Source organism: Oncorhynchus gorbuscha, linkage group LG03 (genome assembly GCF_021184085.1).
Source record: "Oncorhynchus gorbuscha isolate QuinsamMale2020 ecotype Even-year linkage group LG03, OgorEven_v1.0, whole genome shotgun sequence".
Taxonomy (NCBI): Eukaryota; Metazoa; Chordata; class Actinopteri; order Salmoniformes; family Salmonidae; genus Oncorhynchus; species Oncorhynchus gorbuscha.
Window position 1 is genome coordinate 13,563,238 of NC_060175.1, and position 17,958 is coordinate 13,581,195.

Below are 17,958 nucleotides of genomic sequence, written 5' to 3' on the forward strand. Positions count from 1 at the left end.
GCCCTATTCATGAGTGCTGGGGTGCCCTCATCCTGTACTAATATGATTTGTCCTATTATGGACACCGTACATATGACATTAACTATCTGCAATAAATCTATCTGCAATATTAAAGCTCCCTAAAAATAGAGACATCTGACAACGGACAAATACTTCTCAGCACTTGACCCAAACTGCTACAGATCTATATCTATCCTACCATGCTGGGTCTCCCAAGTCAACAAACAGATTATAACCATTTGGACAACCAAAGCTGGTCATGGGTGCACCTCAGCCACGCTCAAGGTCCTAAACGATATTTATTCATTGATCTGGCCAAGATTAGGGCCCTCGAGCCTTGTTTTCAAATGATTGCCTGATTCAAATCTTCTCTGATGAGTTCAGTGTGTCAAATCGGAGGGTCTGCTGTCCCTATTCTGGAGTGCTCTATGGGGTGCCCAGGGTTCAATCAGGTCCTCTGCATACTAATATTCTGTATATTTGTCCTTTTTGGACACTGTGTTAACAACCCTCTGCAAGCTAAATACAATCTGCCATTGCTCTTAAATACAAGTAAAACTAAAAATGCTCTTCAGACATCTGAACATCACTACGGACAAATACTTCAACTACAAATACTTAGGTGCCTGGTTACTGTGACCCAAACTGCTAATCAGATCTATTTATCCTTCACTCATGCTGCCAAACATTTGACCATCCTACCAATCCTCGACTTTGGCGTCATTTACAAAATAGCCTCCAATACCCTCAACAAATTGATGCAGTCTATCACAGTGCAATCCGTTTTGTCACCAAAGCCCCATATACTACCCACCATTGCACCTACCTTGGCCTGCTATGCAAACCTATCTGGTTTCAGAGCTGGTCGCTGGTCACCATAGCATCTCCCACCTGTAGCACACGCTCAGCAGGTCCTAACCCCAAAACCAATTCTTTCTTTGGCCACTTAACTGCCAGTGACTGGAACGAACTGCAAAAATCTCTGAAACTGGAAACACTTATCTCCCTCACTAGCTTTAAGCACCAACTGTCAGAGCATCTTACAGATTACTGCACCTGTACATAGCCCACCTATAATTTAGCCCAAACAACTACCTCTTTCCCAACTGTATTTAATTTATTTATTTATTTTGCTCCTTTGCACCCCATTATTTTTATGTCTACTTTGATTCTTCCATTGCAAAACTACCATTCCAGTGTTTTACTTGCTATATTGCCTTTACTTTTCCATCTTTTTGCCTTTACCTCCCTTCTCACCTCATTTGCTCACATTGTATATAGACTTGTTTATACTGTATTATTGACTGTATGTTTGTTTTACTCCATGTGTAACTCTGTGTCATTGTATCTGTCGAACTGCTTTGCTTTATCTTGGCCAGGTCGCAATTGTAAATGAGAACTTGTTCTCAACTTGCCTACCTGGTTAAATAAAGGTGAAATAAAAAATTTTAAAAAATAATAAAAACATCTTAACGCAATGCAATGATTTACTAGTATTTAGATCTTAGAATTGTTTTCATTTGGTTATAAGCAACATATAAGCAAGTAATGTGTCCAAATAAAGACCAAATGTATTTTTTATTTGTGAGGCACTTTGCCGTCTCTCTTTCACCTTTTGTAATGTCTGAAGGCATTGTTTCCTTTGTGTAGGTTCTTTCTGATGTGCTATATGTTTGTGAACCTGGCCTGCGCCTTGCAAACCCTCCTGAGGACGCCGAACTGGAGGCCGCGTTTCAACTACTACCACTGGTGAGACTCACAACAACTCGTCAAATCAACGCATCCTGAGAGATGATGGAAAGGCCTTGAATGTGTCTGTGTGTGTTTTTATTCTGTTTAATGTACAGGAGATGTTGTATGTCCAGTATATTGTAGTTCTGTCTGCATGTGTCTGTCTCTAATATCTCCTCCTTTCTCTCTGTCTCTAATATCTACTTCTCTCTCTCTGTCTTTAATGTCTCCTCCTCTCTCTTTCTCTAATATCTCCTCCTCTCTCTTTCTCTAATATCTCCTCCTCTCTCTCTGTCTCTTCTCTCTCTCTCTCTGTGTCTAATATCTACTCCTCTCTCTCTGTCTCTAATGTCTCCTCCTCTCTCTTTCTCTAATATCTCCTCTCTCTCTGTCTCTTCTCTCTCTCTCTCTGTCTCTAATATCTACTCCTCTCTCTGTCTTTAATGTCTCCTCCTCTCTCTTTCTCTAATATCTCCTCCTCTCTCTCTGTCTGTAATATCTACTCCTCTCTCTCTGTCTCTAATATCTCCTCCTCTCTCTTTCTCTAATATCTCCTCCTCTCTCTATGTCTCTTCTCTCTCTCTCTGTCTCTAATATCTACTCCTCTCTCTCTGTCTCTAATGTCTCCTCCTCTCTCTTCTCTAATGTCTCCTCCTCTCTCTCTGTCTCTAATGTCTCCTCCTCTCTCTTTCTCTGTCTCTAAAGTCTCCTCCTCTCTCTCTGTCTCTAATGTCTCCTCCTCTCTATCTCTGTCTCTAATGTCTCCTCTTCTTTTTCTGTCTTTAATGTCTCCTCCTCTTTCTCTGTCTCTAATGTCTCCTCCTCTTTCTCTGTCTCTAATGTCTCCTCCTCTCTCTCTCTGTCTCTAATGTCTCCTCCTCTCTTTCTCTGTCTCTAATGTCTCCTCTCTCTCTTTCTCTGTCTCTAATGTCTCCTCCTCTCTCTTTCTCTGTCTCTAATGTCTCCTCCTCTCTCTCTGTCTCTAATGTCTCCTCCTCTCTCTTTCTCTGTCTCTAATGTCTCCTCCTCTGTCTCTGTCTCTAATGTCTCCTCCTCTCTCTTTCTCTGTCTCTAATATCTCCTCCTCTCTCTCTGTCTCTAATGTCTCCTCCTCTCTTTCTCTGTCTCTAATGTCTCCTCCTCTCTCTCTCTGTCTCTAATGTCTCCTCCTCTCTCTCTCTCTCTGTCTCTAATGTCTCCTCTTCTCTGTCTTTAATGTCTCCTCTCTTTCTCTGTCTCTAATGTCTCCTCCTCTTTCTCTGTCTTTAATGTCTCTGTCTCTAATGTCTCCTCCTCTCTCTTTCTCTGTCTCTAATGTCTCCTCCTCTCTCTTTCTCTGTCTCTAATGTCTCCTCTCTCTCTTTCTCTCTCTAATGTCTCCTCCTCTTTCTCTGTCTCTAATGTCTCCTCCTCTCTCTTTCTGTCTCTAATGTCTCCTCCTCTCTCTTTCTCTGTCTCTAATGTCTCCTCCTCTCTCTTTCTCTGTCTCTAATGTCTCCTCCTCTCTCTCTCTGTCTCTAATGTCTCCTCCTCTCTCTCTCTGTCTCTAATGTCTCCTCCTCTCTCTTTCTCTGTCTCTGTCTCCTAATGTCTCCTCCTCTCTCTTTCTCTGTCTCTAATGTCTCCTCCTCTGTCTCTGTCTCTAATGTCTCCTCCTCTCTCTTTCTCTGTCTCTAATGTCTCCTCCTCCTCTCTTTCTCTGTCTCTAATGTCTCCTCCTCTCTCTTTCTCTGTCTCTAATGTCTCCTCCTCTCTCTTCTCTGTCTCTAATGTCTCCTCTTCTTTTCTGTCTTTAATGTCTCCTCCTCTTTCTCTGTCTCTAATGTCTCCTCCTCTTTCTCTGTCTCTAATGTCTCCTCCTCTCTCTGTCTCTAATGTCTCCTCCTCTCTCTTTCTCTGTCTCTAATGTCTCCTCCTCTCTCTTTCTCTGTCTCTAATGTCTCCTCTCTCTCTTTCTCGGTCTCTAATGTCTCCTCCTCTCTCTTTCTCTGTCTCTAATGTCTCCTCCTCTCTCTTTCTCTGTCTCTAATGTCTCCTCCTCTCTCTTTCTCTGTCTCTAATGTCTCCTCCTCTCTCTTTCTCTGTCTCTAATGTCTCCTCCTCTCTCTTTCTCTGTCTCTAATGTCTCCTCCTCTGTCTCTGTCTCTAATGTCTCCTCCTCTCTCTTTCTCTGTCTCTAATGTCTCCTCCTCTCTCTTTCTCTGTCTCTAATGTCTCCTCCTCTCTCTTTCTCTGTCTCTAATGTCTCCTCCTCTGTCTCTGTCTCTAATGTCTCCTCCTCTCTCTTTCTCTGTCTCTAATATCTCCTCCTCTCTCTCTGTCTCTAATGTCTCCTCCTCTCTCTTTCTCTGTCTCTAATGTCTCCTCCTCTCTCTCTCTGTCTCTAATGTCTCCTCCTCTCTCTCTCTCTGTCTCTAATGTCTCCTCTTCTTTTTCTGTCTTTAATGTCTCCTCCTCTTTCTCTGTCTCTAATGTCTCCTCCTCTTTCTCTGTCTCTAATGTCTCCTCCTCTCTCTGTCTCTTTCTCCTGTCTCTAATGTCTCCTCCTCTCTCTTTCTCTGTCTCTAATGTCTCTCTCTCTCTTTCTCGGTCTCTAATGTCTCCTCCTCTCTCTTTCTCTGTCTCTAATGTCTCCTCCTCTCTCTTTCTCTGTCTCTAATGTCTCCTCCTCTCTCTTTCTCTGTCTCTAATGTCTCCTCCTCTCTCTTTCTCTGTCTCTAATGTCTCCTCTCTCTTTCTCTTTCTCTAATGTCTCCTCTCTCTCGGTGTCTCTAATGTCTCCTCCTCTCTCTTTCTCTGTCTTTAATGTCTCCTCGTCTCTCTTTCTCTGTCTCTAATGTCTCCTCCTCTCTCTTTCTCTGTCTCTAATGTCTCCTCCTCTCTCTTTCTCAGTCTCTAATGTCTCCTCTCTCTCTGTGTCTCTAATGTCTTCTCCTCTCTCTTTCTCTGTCTTTAATGTCTCCTCCTCTGTCTCTGTCTCCTCCTCTCTCTCTGTCTCTAATGTCTCCTCCTCTCTCTGTCTCTAATGTCTCCTCCTCACTCTTTCTCTGTCTTTAATGTCTCCTCCTCTCTCTCTGTCTCTAGTGTCTCCTCCTCTCTCTCTGTCTCTAATGTCTACTCCTCTCTCTGTCTCTCTGCAGGGCCCTGTCCTTCCTGGGTATGAGCCTGTGTCTCTCACTCATGTTCATCTGTTCCTGGTTCTACGCCATCGTCGCCATGGTGATCGCTAGCAGTATCTACAAGTATATTGAGTTCCACGGGTGAGTGAAGAGCTGCCTGTGTTCTGTCAGCCATCTTTCAGTCGGTCCCGTTACGGAGGAAATGTATGGTTTGAACAGTTTAGTGTTATGGCTTGTGCTGAGACAATGTCTTTGGTTGCAATGACATGGCTTGGTGGGAAAGCTTGGTTGAAAACAGAGTATAAATTCTGTCTGTGGGAAAATATGCATTAAAGTGTTTCAACGATGCGAGTCAACGATGCTTCCCGGGCGGATGTTTTAAGTGATTTTAAATAGCCTACCTGACAGTGAAAATAAGCTTGACATATAGATGTGTTAGAAGTCTGTGTATTTGGCTGAATAACAATGTTATAACTTTGGCATTTGAATTTGTCATAGACATGAGTTATAGATCATGATGTAAAAATAACTTACTATGTATGATTGAATGATATCACCTCATGTGTCTGATTGTGTGGCAGGGCGGAGAAAGAGTGGGGTGATGGGATACGAGGCATTTCTCTCAGCGCCGCCCGATACGCTCTGATGAGACTGGAGGAGGGGCCTCCACACACCAAGAACTGGAGGTGAGATTCACAAACAAATAAGCTACACAGGCACATTTGTGTGTCAGCTACATAAGTAACATGAAAATAAACAACAAGTCTGTGCATGTTGAGCGTTCCGTTTCATTCATCTCTAGTTTCAAGCTGCTTGCAGCAGTAACAGTAGATAATTGTTTTTCAAACGTACTTGTGATATCCTCAGTGCGCACACTCTCTCTCTCTCTCTCTCTCTCTGTCTATCTCTCTCTCTCTCTCTCTCTCTGTCTCTCTCTGTCTCTCTCTCTCTCTGTCTCTCTATCTTCTCTCTGTCTCTCTCTCTCTCTCTTTCTTCTTTCACTTATTTCCTGTCTTTCTCACTCTCTCTCTGTCGATACCTTCTTTCTTTCTTTCTCTCTGTCACCTTGCTCTATCTCTCTCTGTTTTTCATCTCTGAGCTGCACTTTTTTTAAAATTCAATTCAAAATGTTTTACTGGCATGACAGAAGTGTGTATATAAATATATTTGTACATTGGTAAAGAAACACGTTGAAACCCTTTCTCTTATTCCTTCCTTCCCTCTTTCCTTTCTTTGTGTCCCTCCTTCTCTCTCCTTCCAGGCCTCAGCTGCTGGTGTTGGTCAGTACAGACGCGGAGCAGAATGTGGAGCAGCCTCGTCTGCTCTCCCTGACCAACCAGCTGAAAGCAGGCAAAGGGCTGACCATCGTGGGCACTGCCTTGGCGGGCACTTATCTGGAGAACCACCCCCAGGCCCAGCGGGCAGAGCAGGTTAGATTCCAGGCAGATCCCATGGCATCCCACTGCATAGGTCGTGGAAATTCTAATAAAAAAATCCCACTGCAATAAGATTTGCAAATCTGGAGCTGGTTAACAATCCACTTAACAGTGCAGAGACCAACAAGGTACAACAACCTCTGTGTACGTGGCAGTTTAGCAGGTGTGTGAGCTCATGGTGGGAACATAGTGAACAAACAGGTGATAACAGCACTTCTGTTACTCCTTTCTGCTGGCAGAATTGTTGCGGCTGCTCAAACGAGCCTCCGTTCTTTTCATATCTCCACACAGCTGTGTCCTTGAAAGGAAAAGAACAGGATTGATCAAAAACTGTGGACAGTCTCAGAGGCTCCTTTGTCTTTGGCCGTGTTACTCAAATCAAATCAAAATCAAATCAAATCCAATTTTATTTGTCACATACACGTGGTTAGCAGATGTTAATGCGAGTGTAGCGAAATGCTTGTGCTTCTAGTTCCGACAATGCAGTAATAACCAACGAGTAATCTAACTAACAATTCCAAAACTACTGTCTTATACACAGTGTAAGGGGATAAAGAATATGTACATAAAGATATATGAATGAGTGATGGTACAGAGCAGCATAGGCAAGATACAGTAGATGGTATCGAGTACAGTATATACATATGAGATGAGTATGTAAACAAAGTGGCATAGTTAAAGTGGCTAGTGATACATGTATTACATAAGGATGCAGTCGATGATAATAATATAATATAATAATATAATAATAATAATAATAATAATATAATAATAATAATAATAATAATATAATAATAATATATGCCATTTAGCAGACGCTTTTATCCAAAGCGACTTACAGTCATGTGTGCATACATTCTACGTATGGGTGGTCCCGGGATCGAACCCACTACCCTGGCGTTACAAGCGCCATGCTCTACCAACTGAGCTATAGAGTACAGTATATACGTATGCATATGAGATGAATAATGTAGGGTATGTAACATTATATTAGGTAGCATTGTTTAAAGTGGCTAGTGATATATTTTACATCATTTCCCATCAATTCCCATTATTAAAGTGGCTGGAGTTGAGTCAGTGTCAGTGTGTTGGCAGCAGCCACTCAATGTTAGTGATGGCTGTTTAACAGTCTGATGGCCTTGAGATAGAAGCTATTTTTCAGTCTCTCGGTCCCAGCTTTGATGCACCTGTACTGACCTCGCCTTCTGGATGATAGCGGGGTGAACAGGCAGTGGCTCGGGTGGTTGTTGTCCTTGATGATCTTTATGGCCTTCCTGTAACATCGGGTGGTGTAGGTGTCCTGGAGGGCAGGTAGTTTGCCCCCGGTGATGTGTTGTGCAGACCTCACTACCCTCTGGAGAGCCTTACGGTTGTGGGCGGAGCAGTTGCCGTACCAGGCGGTGATACAGCCCGCCAGGATGCTCTCGATTGTGCATCTGTAGAAGTTTGTGAGTGCTTTTGGTGACAAGCCAAATTTCTTCAGCCTCCTGAGGTTGAAGAGGCGCTGCTGCACCTTCTTCACGATGCTGTCTGTGTGAGTGGACCAATTCAGTTTGTCTGTGATGTGTATGCCGAGGAACTTAAAACTTACTACCCTCTCCACAATCATCTCCTTAGTTTTGTTGACGTTGAGTGTGAGGTTATTTTCCTGACACCACACTCCGAGGGCCCTCACCTCCTCCCTGTAGGCCGTCTCGTCGTTGTTGGTAATCAAGCCTACCACTGTTGTGTCGTCCGCAAACTTGATGATTGAGTTGGAGGCGTGCGTGGCCACGCAGTCGTGGGTGAACAGGGAGTACAGGAGAGGGCTCAGAACGCACCCTTGTGGGGCCCCAATGTTGAGGATCAGCGGGGTGGAGATGTTGTTGCCTACCCTCACCACCTGGGCGCGGCCCGTCAGGAAGTCCAGTACCCAGTTGCACAGGGCGGGGTCGAGACCCAGGGTCTCGAGCTTGATGACGAGCTTGGAGGGTACTATGGTGTTGAATGCCGAGCTGTAGTCGGTGAACAGCATTCTCACATAGGTATTCCTCTTGTCCAGATGGGTTAGGGCAGTGTGCAGTGTGGTTGAGATTGCATCGTCTGTGGACCTATTTGGGCGGTAAGCAAATTGGAGTGGGTCTAGGGTGTCAGGTAGGGTGGAGGTGATATGGTCCTTGACTAGTCTCTCAAAGCACTTCATGATGACGGAAGTGAGTGCTACGGGGCGGTAGTCGTTTAGCTCAGTTACCTTAGCTTTCTTGGGAACAGGAACAATGTTGGCCCTCTTGAAGCATGTGGGAACAGCAGACTGGTATAGGGATTGATTGAATATGTCCGTAAACACACCGGCCAGCTGGTCTGCGCATGCTCTGAGGGCGCGGCTGGGGATGCCGTCTGGGCCTACAGCCTTGCGAGGGTTAACACGTTTAAATGTTTTACTCACCTCGGCTGCAGTGAAGGAGAGTCCGCATGTTTTCGTTGCAGGCCGTGTCAGTGGCACTGTATTGTCCTCAAAGTGGGCAAAAAAGTTATTTAGTCTGCCTGGGAGCAAGATATCCTGGTCCGTGACTGGGCTGGTTTTCTTCTTGTAGTCCGTGATTGACTGTAGACCCTGCCACATACCTCTTGTGTCTGAGCCGTTGAATTGAGATTCTACTTTGTCTCTATACTGACGCTTAGCTTGTTTGATAGCCTTGCGGAGGGAATAGCTGCACTGTTTGTATTCGGTCATGTTACCAGTCACCTTGCCCTGATTGAAAGCAGTGGTTCGCGCTTTCAGTTTCACGCGAATGCTGCCATCAATCCACGGTTTCTGGTTAGGGAATGTTTTAATCGTTGCTATGGGAACGACATCTTCAACACACGTTCTAATGAACTCGCACACCGAATCAGCGTATTCGTCAATGTTGTTATCTGGCGCAATATGAAACATATCCCAGTCCACGTGATGGAAGCAGTCTTGGAGTGTGGAATCAGCTTGGTCGGACCAGCGTTGGACAGACCTCAACGTGGAAGCTTCTTGTTTTAGTTTCTGTCTGTAGGCAGGGATCAACAAAATGGAGTCGTGGTCAACTTTTCCGAAAGGAGGGCGGGGCAGGGCCTCATATGTGTCGCGGAAGTTAGAGTAACAACGATCCAAGGTTTTTCCAGCCCTGGTTGCACAATCGATATGCTGATACAATTTAGGGAGTCTTGATTTCAGATTAGCCTTGTTAAAATCCCCAGCTACAATGAATGCAGCCTTAGGATGTATGGATTCCAGTTTGCAAAGAGTCAAATAAAGTTCGTTCAGAGCCATCGATGTGTCTGCTTGGGGGGGAATATATACGGCTGTGATTATAATCGAAGAGAATTCTCTTGGTAGATAATGCGGTCGACATTTGATTGTGAGAAATTCTAAATCAGGTGAACAGAACGATTTGAGTTCCTGTATGTTTCTTTGATCACACCACGTCTCGTTAGCCATAAGGCATACGCCCCCGCCCCTCTTCTTACCAGAAAGATGTTTGTTGCTGTCGGCGCGATGCGTGGAGAAACCCGCTGGCTGCACCGCCTCCGATAGCGTCTCTCCAGTGAGCCATGTTTCCGTGAAGCAAAGAAAGTTACAGTCTCTGATGTCCCTCTGGAATGCTACCCTTGCTCAGATTTCATCAACCTTGTTGTCAAGAGACTGGACATTGGCGAGAAGAATGCTAGGGAGCGGTACACGATGTGCCCATCTCCGGAGTCTGACCAGAAGACCGCCTCGTTTCCCTCTTTTACGGAGTCAGTTTTTTTGGGGGTCGCCGGCTGGGATCCATTCCGTTGTCCTGGTTGAAAGGCAGAACACCGGATCCGCGTCGCGAAAATCATATTCTTGGTCGTACTGATGGTGAGTTGACGCTGATCTTATATTCAGTAGTTCTTCTCGACTGTATGTAATGAAACCTAAGATGACCTGGGGTACTAATGTAAGAAATAACACGTAAAAAAACAAAAAACTGCATAGTTTCCTAGGAACGCAAAGCGAGGCGGCCATCTCTGTCGGCGCCGGAAGAGAGGGAAAACAAAGGCTTCTTCTTACACGAGAGAAACAGACAGTGGAAATTTACAGGTTTAAGGCTTATACAGTGCATGTGTATAACAGAGTTTGTCATTTTGCCCCCATACATATCACACAAACAGCACTAATCTTTGATCGCTGTTCCAGTGTTCACTCTATCATTTAGAATTAAGCCGTACCTACAGTCAATGTCCATTTCACCTTTATCTCAGCCTTCACCTGCTGGGCAAGTTGTTGTCATCAAGGCAGTTCTTTTTCTAAAACTAATGGTGAATCGGTACATGTATTCGTATTGAACCGTTCGCTACAGGGACCACAGTGCACGGTTTGTTACGCACTGCGAACCGAACAATACATTAATAATATATATATATATATTTCATTGTAAAAAAATATATCATTGCATAAACCAATGGTGTATAAATTAACGTGGGCAAAATATCCACATAGTAATAAAGTTGTCTTTAAAAAATTAAATGTTTTGTCTCATAGCTGCATGCGGCTCCGCTCATTAGTTATTTCACTCCAGCGAGAACAGATCTGAGAGATTGTCGTAGCAGCAATTAGTTTATGAAGGAACAGATCTGAGAGACCGTCGTAGCAGCAATTAGTTTATGAAGGAACAGATCTGAGAGATTGTAGTAGCAGCAATTAGTTTATGAAGGAACAGATCAGAGACCGTCGTAGAACAATTAGTTTATGAAGGAACAGATCTGAGAGATTGTAGTAGCAGCAATTAGTTTATGAAGGAACAGATCTGAGAGACCGTTTATGAAGGAACAGATCTGAGAGATTGTAGTAGCAGCAATTAGTTTATGAAGGAACAGATCTGAGAGACCGTCATAGCAGCAATTAGTTTATGAAGGAACAGATCTGAGAGACAGCAGCAATTAGTTTATGAAGGAACAGATCTGAACCGTCGTAGGAATTAGTTTATGAAGGAACAGATCTGAGAGATTGTAGTAGCAGCAATTAGTTTATGAAGGAACAGATCTGAGAGACCGTCATAGCAGCAATCAGATCTGAGAGAGCAGCAATTAGTTTATGAAGGAACAGATCTGAGAGACAGCAATTAGTTTATGAAGGAACAGATCTGAGAGACCGTCATAGCAGCAATTAGTTTATGAAGGAACAGATCTGAGAGACCGTCATAGCAGCAATTAGTTTATGAAGGAACAGATCTGAGAGACCAATTAGTTTATGAAGGAACAGATCATAGCAGCAATTAGTTTATGAAGGAACAGATCTGAGAGACCGTCATAGCAGCAATTAGTTTATGAAGGAATTAGCAGTTAGCTAAATGCTAAGGAGCAACACGCCAAGCATTGGCGAGCCAGAACTAGAAGACGCCCCAGGATCATTCAGGTCTGCCGTCTGGAAATATTTTGGTTTCCCTGTAAACTATAACTGGGATTGCCAATGAGTGGTGGATATAACATCTACAACATGTTCATTACTGATAGCCTGTTAGAGTGGTGGATATAACATCTACAACATGTTCATTACTGATAGCCTGTTAGAGTGGTGGATATAACATCTACAACATGTTCATTACTGATAGCCTGTTAGAGTGGTGGATATAACATCTCTGTTCAACTGATGCCTGTTAGAGTGGTGGATATAACATCTACAACATGCTCATTGCTGATAGCCTGTTAGAGTGGTGGATATAACATCTACAACATGTTCATTACTGATAGCCTGTTAGAGTGGTGGATATAACATCTACAACATGTTCATTACTGATAGCCTGTTAGAGTGGTGGATATAACATCTACAACATGTTCATTACTGATAACCTGTTCGAGTGGCAATACGAGTAACATGACTACTCATCTGAGCCGACATCACCTCAGAAAGCCAATCGGTGGGACTAGGCGAACAAAATGAAACGGCAACCACTTCTCCCCACTGCCTTCAGGCAACCACTTCTCTCCACAGCGTTCAGGCAACCACTTCTCCCCACAGCCTTCAGGCAACAATATGCAGCTGACTCCGGTAGGGATAAATAAATCAACGCAGCCATAGCAAAATTCCTAGCGGCAGATATGAGACCCTTCTCTGTGGTAGAGAATGTGGTAGAGAATGTGGTAGAGAATGTGGTAGAGAATGTGGTAGAGAATGTGGTAGAGAATGTGGTAGAGAATGTGGTAGAGAATGTGGTAGAGAATGTGGTAGAGAATGCGGGGATCAGAAACATGTTTAAAGTGGTTGAGCTATTCACTATTCCTTCCCACACACATTTCGCCCAGACATTAATACCTGCATTATTTTAAAAAACTAAAGAACTACTTGAGAGTGAGTTGTCAGAAACGCGGTCTGTTGCTCCGAACAGACAGTTGGACGTCTAGAGCTACAGAGAGCTACCTTACTGTAAGGGCTCATTTCATTACGGCAGAGTGGGAGATTAAAAGCCATGTGTTTCAAACACGTCCCATTGAGAGTAATCAAACCAGTGTAAACCTGGAGGAGGAGCTAAGAGAAGTAGTTGCAGTGTGGAAGTTGGAGAGGGATGATGTAAAGATTCATGTGACCACTGACAACTAGAAACATTGTAAATACAGTAGCTCTAGCTGGATTGGGGCAACAGATAGGATGCTTTGCTCACGTTATTCATCTAGTATCTCAAAAAGAAATGTCAGTGAATCCAATCTCTCACCTCCTAGCAAACATCAGGAAGGTGGTATCCTTCTGTCATAACAGCACAACTGCTGCACATGTTTTCAAGACAAAACAGGAGATGTTGGAGCTGCCAAACCACAAACTAATCCAAGATGTCCCTACTAGATGGAATTCAAGCCATGACATGGCTGAGAGATACCTTGAGCAGAAGGTTGTGGTGTATTTTACACTGACTGATCAAGCTGTGAGGAAGAATTTCAAAGATATTGTGACTTTGTCTGAAAATGACATGAGACTAGCAGAGGAAGTAGCAGAGGAAGTTGTCAAAGTGTGAAAACCTCTCAAAACAGTCTCAACACTGATATGCACTGAGAGCCTTCCATCAGTTTCCATGGTCCTGCCTGTGAAAACAATGATTCTGAAATCAATGGTGGCATCTGATGAAGATGAACCCGCAGTAAGGGATGTTAAGACGGCTATCAGAGTTAATCTGGAGCCTAGATATGCTGACCTTGGTGTCCAAGACTTCTTACACAAGAGCACCGCTTCGGACGCCCGGTTCAAGTCCTTGCTACACCTGGATGCTGCTGCTCGTCTGAGAGTCACAATGAACTCACAGCAGAGATTGTGACCAGTATACAAAAGGTATTGTATTTATTTTGTTAATGTGACATTTATTATTTTACTAATTAGTGATTTAACAATTAATTCTGACGTAATAATTGTAATTATCATAATAGTGTCTGATATATATTTTCAACAACAAAGTATATTTTTAAAGCCACCTCAGAGATAGTCATTTTTATCTAATGTAATTGTGCAGGGTCAAGCCACAGATACCACAGGAGCCAACCCCTCTCCAGAGACGGCAGACGACAGGGGTTCTCGTCCAGAGTTGTTCACCACCCAGGAGCAGGGAACCAAGTCAAAGGTCAAGGTCATAGAGGAGTAGGTGACCTCATACAGGGAAGTGGACTTTATTCCCCTGGATGCTGATCCATTTACATGGTGCCATGTTAGCAAGGTGCTACCTGGCTGTGTCTGGGACCTCTGTCCCTAGCGAGAGGGTATTCTCCACAGCGGCTGGCATTGTCACAGCTACCTGGCTGTGTCTGGGACCTCTGTCCCTAGCGAGAGGGTATTCTCCACAGTGGCTGACATTGTCACAGCTACCTGGCTGTGTCTGGGACCTCTGTCCCTAGCGAGAGGGTATTCTCCACAGTGGCTGACATTGTCACAGCTACCTGGCTGTGCCTGGGACCTCTGTCCCTAGCGAGAGGGTATTCTCCACAGCGGCTGGCATTGTCACAGCAAGCTGATCTGTGCTCACTGCCGATCATGTGGATAGACTAATCTTCTTAAAGAAAAACTTGAAAATCTGATTTTTAAAAATTATATTTGTAATTTTTGTTCAAGTAACCAGCCTCAAGTGGTCCTATGTTGTTTAAGGCGCTGCTATGGGACTTAATGTTGATATATGATGCTGCACTCTTGTTGAAGCTCTGTTTTCAATTACTATTTTATTTCATGTTATAAAGGCAGGCACTGCTGTTTTTTGTTTCTGGGAATTTAAGTAACCCACGTTTACTATTATAAGAAATGGAAAATCTAAATACAAAATGACATATTTGTCAGGTATTAATCTTGTGGACGCATCGAAACCGTATCGTATCGTACCATGAGTTTTGTGAACCGTTTCACCCATACTAAAAACCTATTTTCGCTGTGTCATTATGTGTAGATTGAGGAGGGGAAAAAATGATTTAATACATTTTAGAATAAGTCTGTAACGTCACAAAATGTGGAAAACGTCAAGAGGTCTGAATACTTTCTGAATGCCCTGTAAAGGGTTTAAATTGAGTCAATATGTATTCAACACCTTTGTTACGGCAAGCCTAAAATATGCTTAACAATTCTCATAAGTTGCATGGACTCTGTGTGCAATAATAGTGTTTAACATGATTTTTGAATGACTCAAAAATCATCTCTGTACTCCACACATACAATTATCTATAAGGTCCCTCAGTCGAGCAGTGAATTTCAAACACAGATTCAACCATAAAGACCAGGAAGGTTTTTCAATGTCTCGCAAAGAAGGGCACTTATTCGTACATGGGTACAAGAGAAGAAATCCGACATTGAATATCCCTTTGAGCATGATGAAGTTAATAATTACACTGTATCAATACACCCAGTCACTACATAGAAGTGTCTTTCCTAACTCAGTTTCCCGAGAGCAAGGAAACCACTCATGGGATTTCACCATGAGACCAATGGTGACTTTAAAACAGTAACCGAGTTTATAGGAGAAAACTGAGGATGGATCAACAACATTGTAGTTACTCCAAAATACTATCCTAATTTACAGAGTGAAAAGAAGGAAGGAAGCCTGTACAGAATACAAATATTCCAATACGGAAAAAAGTAAAAATGCTAAAAGATTGGTCAAAAATTTTACTTTATGTCCTGAATACAAAGCGTTATGTTTGGGGAAAATCCAAGACAACACATTTTTATTGATTTATTTATCCGTTATTTTACCAGGTAAGTTGACTGAGAACACGTTGTCATTTACAGCAACGACCTGGGGAATAGTTACAGGGGAGAAGAGGGGGATGAATGAGCCAACATCACTGAGTAGCACTCTTCATATTTTCAAGCATGGTGGTGGCATCATGTTATGGGTATGCTTGTCATCGGCAAGGACTAGGGAGTTTTTTAGGATAAAAAGCAACGAAGTAGAGTTAAGCACAGGTTAAAATCCTAGAGGAAAACCTGGTTCAGTCTGCTTTCCAACGGACACTTTGGAGACCTATTCACCTTTCAGCAGGACAATAACCTAAAACACAAGGCAAATGAGGTAGATGAGGTAGTCATTCACAAGGCAAACTCTTTACCAAGACGACATTGAATGTTCCTGAGTGGCCTAGTTACAGTTTTGACTTAAATTGGCTTGAAAATCTATGGCAATACTTGAAAATGGCTGTCTAGCAATGATCAACAACCAACTTGACTGAGCTTGAAGAATTAAAAAAACGAATAATGAGAAAATATTGTACAGTCCAGGTGTTCAAAGCTGTTAGAGACGTAGCCAGAAAGACTCACAGCTCTAAACGTGGTTCTGACATGGATTGGATATTTCTGTATTTAATTTTCAATAAATTGGCAAATATTTCTCAAATAATGTTATCACTTCGTCATTATGAGGTATTGTGTGTAGATGGATGAGAGAAAAAAAATGTAATACATTTTGAATTCAGCACAAATAAATGTGGAATAAGTCAAAGGGTATGAATACTTTCTGAATACACTAATATACTCTAACATTGCTCGTTCTGATATTTCTTCATTTCTTTCTTTAGATTTTGGGGATCTGTGTGTATTGTATTGGTATTACTGCACTGTTGGAGCTAGAAACATTAAAACATTTTGCTACACCTGCGATAACATCTGCTAAAAATGTGTATGTGACCAATAACATCTGCTAAGTATGTGTGTGTGACCAATAACATCTGCTAATTGTGTGTGTGACCAATAACATCTGCTAAATATGTGAGTGTGACCAATAACATCTGCTAAGTATGTGTATGTGACCAATAACATCTGCTAAGTATGTGTGTGTGACCAATAACATCTGCTAATTGTGTGTGTGACCAATAACATCTGCTAAATATGTGAGTGTGACCAATAACATCTGCTAAGTATGTGTATGTGACCAATAACATCTGCTAAGTATGTGTGTGTGACCAATAACATCTGCTAAATATGTGTGTGTGACCAATAACATCTGCTAAATATGTGTGTGTGACCAATACAATTTGATTGAGATGTCATGCAGGGCTCTGTGGCTTAGTTGGTTCCAGAAACCTTACTCCCTCTTCCTCCTTACCCCTCCCACTCGCTCTCTCTTCCACCATTCTTTCTCTCTCTCACCCCCATCTCCCTCTCCGCTCCCTCCCTCTACCCACCCCCATTCCCTGCTCCAGTCTCTGCGTAAGCTGATGGAGACAGAGAAGGTGAAAGGCTTCTGTCAGGTCACCATCTCGTCCAACATGCGCGACGCCACCTCCCACCTGCTCCAGGCTAGCGGGCTGGGAGGCCTCATGCACAACACGGTGCTGGTCAGCTGGCCTCGCAACTGGAAGCAGGCCGATGACCTACAGACCTGGAGAGATTTCATTGGTGGGTCACAGAGGGGGTCAACAATGGATGGCCAATTGAAATAGGGGGGGGGGGGGTAAAGGAAGTAAAGGGATATGAAAAATGAAAAACACTCGTTAGGATATTACTGTCTAATTACCATTTTACATTTCTATGTAAATTCTGAGTAATTTCGGTAATCAGATCTGTCTGTTGGATTGTAAAAATCTGGATCTTTGGGGGAGGTTGTAGATAAATCATACAGGATGAAGTAGATTTTCCATAAAGGTTTTTGAGTGATGATCAGACTCATATTAGCTGAACCCCTCCCCCCCTCGCCCCTCTCCCCCACCTCCGTCCTGTAGAGCTGGTTAGGGAGACCACTGCCGCCCACCTGGCCCTGCTGGTGCCCAAGAACATCGCTGCCTTCCCTTCCAATGGTGAGCGCTTCTCCGAGGGCCACATCGACGTGTGGTGGATCGTCCACGATGGAGGCATGCTGATGCTGCTGCCCTTCCTTCTGCGCCAGCACAAGGTAGGCTGCCCACCACACGCCCTCCCTGAGACATGGGTCACATTGCCATGTTTTACCTTCCTAATATTGAGTTGAAACCTCCCTTTTTCCCTTTGAGCAGCCTTAATTCGTCGGGGCATGGACTCTACGAGGTGTCGAAAGCTTCCACATGGATGCTGGCCCATGTTGACTCCAAAGCTTCACACAGTTGTGTTAAGTTGGCTGGATGTCCTTTGGGTGGTGGACCAATTCTTGATTCACAAGGGAAACTGTTGAGCGTGAAAAACCCAGCAGCGTTGCAGTTTTTGACACAAACCGGGGCACCTGGCACCTACTACCCATACCCTGTTCAAAGGCACTTAAATATTTAGT

General features: G+C 43.5%; 1 protein-coding gene across 1 annotated transcript in view; it reads left to right on the forward strand.

Moving 5' to 3' along the window:
- The window catches only part of slc12a5a (solute carrier family 12 member 5a), a 280,430-nt gene that overhangs the window by 250,889 nt on the left and 11,583 nt on the right, over positions 1-17,958 (forward strand). Inside the window, 6 exon segments of the mRNA XM_046339260.1 lie at positions 1,651-1,749; positions 4,872-4,991; positions 5,432-5,536; positions 6,112-6,280; positions 16,919-17,114; positions 17,438-17,607. Of these exon segments, the coding sequence (XP_046195216.1) occupies positions 1,651-1,749; positions 4,872-4,991; positions 5,432-5,536; positions 6,112-6,280; positions 16,919-17,114; positions 17,438-17,607 (859 nt within the window).